A 2,923-nucleotide genomic window follows, 5' to 3' on the forward strand; every position below is an offset into this window, starting at 1 on the left:
TAGATTTAATTATAAATATGAACAAAACCTATTTGCAAGGTATCCCAAACATTTCTTGATATATGTACATCATTAATATAAATTATACTATCCTATCTATTTCATTCTGTGCACGTCGAGACAATGAATTGAATTGTTGATATTAAAGTGTTAAGGTTATAAATTGGACCTCTCAGCGATAGTGAAAAAAACTGGCAGATTTTTTTAAGGTTTCCTTTATGGTCTGATTTTACTTTCTTCAACATTTTAGGAAATATGATTTATTATAATTTATAGGTATTATTTATATATATATAAATATATATAAAGGTATTATATTATAGGTATTATATATAGGTATTATATATTATATTATAGGTATTATTTATATATATATAAATATATACAAAAATATATATTATATATATTATTCTATAATAAAAATAATGTTATAATTTTATAAATATATATAAAAATAATAATGTAAATATAAACAGTATTATAATATTTTTATAGCATATCCTATGTTTTATATCATTATACGATAATTATATTATTATTATTTTATAAATTATTTATTTTACAATATATAGAATAATATATTTATACAATATATAGCAGAACTTACGGTTCCGGGTTCTATATCAATTCTGCTACATGTGCCGAGTCGAATGATGAGTGGAAGATTGGGAATAAAAAATTTTGATTTTTTACATTTTCAGTTCTTGAACTTAATAATTTTCCATAGATCTCCAAAAAGGACTCCTTTCAATATAAATAATTGATTAATCAAATCAAAGCACAATTTTAGAACCCGAAAGTTGTTCATCTTTATAGATTGATTATAAGAATAATTGTTTGGTTTATGTTATGATAATGGAATCAGCTAATACATAATTGTACATTATATTTATCAGTGTAATTTATTATGTATTTAGAAAAAAATGCAATTGCGAAGAGCCCTTATAATAATGATCATAATCCGAAATTATTGCAAAATATAAGATTTATAGAGCGCCTATGAGAAGAATAAATTAATCGAATCAATCCGAATATCCATAATCTCGGAAGCAGTATTTAATATGTTCTACTAAATAATATTATCATAGTTTAAAAATCATAGTAAATAATTTTGTATGGATTAGACTAGATCTAAGATCTCAAATTTAAATTATTTTCATCTAAATATTTCTTCTTAATCCGTAAAAGAAAAAAAATTGTTTTTTATATATATAATGATATTTATTAAAATGCACTTATGGATGTACAATATGAGACATATAAATTTATATAAAAAATCCTGATATTAAATCAAATGTTATAGAACAAAAGTCAGGTGTGCATTCTTTCCGTCCCGCAGACATCTAATTGGGATTGAGTTTCATTTCAGCAATAGCCGCATTAAAACGAGATGGCTGGCGTTGTTTCTCTTCCACAAAAATTTTGAAGTGACCTTCTCCAAATCCAAAGCTACGTATAGTTTTACGTAGAGTTGATGGTACCAATGTGAAGCGCTTTACAGGAGCAAGCGAAGATGGTGGTGTTGAAGTGATACAGCGTTCTTGGCAACGATTTTCCGGAGTACAATTAGAATTTTTACAGGTTTTCTCCTCAATAATGCAAAAGAGTTGAATGAACTTTTGCAATATGTAAATAAAGCAAAATATGAAGATATTGGTGAAGAACAAATATCTACGCGGTGCAAGAATCATGACTGAAACTTTACTAAGCGATATAGCTTCAACTGGTATATTTACTGGATATGTCTTATTAAACGATGATATTACAGCGAGTGACATTTACTTGACTGATATACACAAGGAACTGAAGAACTACAAGAAAACGAAGTGGCACTTATATACCGAAGTAAACATATTAAAAAACAAAAACACGAAGTGAGGATTGCAGGTATCACAAAAGTGGACAAATAATCAGACATGGCGGCGTCATCATCACATGGAACTTCTGCGGCAGTATACCTACAATATACGATGAGGGAAATTAATACATACAAATGTAATTCAAAAAAAATAAACAGGTAAATTGTGGTGACATCTTGCGTGGATCAAATGAAGCTGAGTTCATATAAGGCGTATGTGTATTCCATATGGTACGTGAATTTAAGAAGTGTACCCTTAATAATTTTATGATAAGATAAATATTTATGATATTGTTTTTTGTAAAATAAGAACGATAAGTAAACAAATTTGTTTACTAATAATTATTTTTCATTTGAAATTATTTTTAGTGTTTTGTATTAAAATTTTTTTACTGATAAGAACAGAAATTCTTTAATTTCTTTATTATTTGATTTTGTTTATATTATTTTTTATTGACGAATAGATAGGAGTAAAATACTCTTCGTATATAAATATTTTTATATCTTAAAATACGAGCATAGCCTTAATAATCAGTAAACACTACCTAACTTATTTCTCCTGAGACTCTTCAATACGAAAATGCACTCATCAATTGACAAAAAGGACAAACTTGAACTGTTCACAATCCAACCCAGATCCATATTTGCATTGGCAAAGGATACGTGGAACATCAAAAACTTCGCAATGCTTTTGGCTATAAATCTAGTCAATTTGTTTTTGTTATTAGGTTCTTTAGGAAAAGTTTCGGTATTTATTTATTCCTTTGACATTTGTTTACTCAAGTCTGCGACTCATTGCAGCTGAAGTGTAATGAACAGAATTTTAATGCTTCAAGCAACCACAAACGCATCAGTGAATTGATTTCCCATAAATCAACCGAAATACGAAATCTCTATTATATTTATGATAGATACTCATATATTTACATCCATAAATATAAGCATCAATACCAAAAATCAACGGATTTTCAGGAGTTGTGGGTTTTTTTTTGTGCTCAGTGTAGTTCATAATTATTTTCCACTCCTTTTCAGACAATTCCTTACCACTTCACTAAATTCCACTAA

The 2,923-nt window shown here is 27.2% G+C and overlaps 1 protein-coding gene across 1 annotated transcript; it reads right to left on the bottom strand.

Moving 5' to 3' along the window:
- Positions 1-1,343: 1,343 nt before the first annotated feature.
- On the bottom strand, positions 1,344-1,778 carry LOC119666424. Its single transcript, XM_038075703.1, has one exon. The coding sequence runs from the start codon at positions 1,776-1,778 to the stop codon at positions 1,344-1,346; it is 435 nt and encodes a 144-aa protein (XP_037931631.1).
- Between the last annotated feature and the right edge of the window lie 1,145 nt (positions 1,779-2,923).

This window comes from Teleopsis dalmanni, chromosome 1 (genome assembly GCF_002237135.1).
Source record: "Teleopsis dalmanni isolate 2A chromosome 1, ASM223713v2, whole genome shotgun sequence".
Lineage (NCBI taxonomy): Eukaryota > Metazoa > Arthropoda > Insecta > Diptera > Diopsidae > Teleopsis > Teleopsis dalmanni.

What these genes read in the sequence shown, in the direction of transcription:
- LOC119666424 (XM_038075703.1), bottom strand. Translation starts at nt 1,778, where the DNA reads ATGTCACTCGCTGTAATATCATCGTTTAATAAGACATATCCAGTAAAT.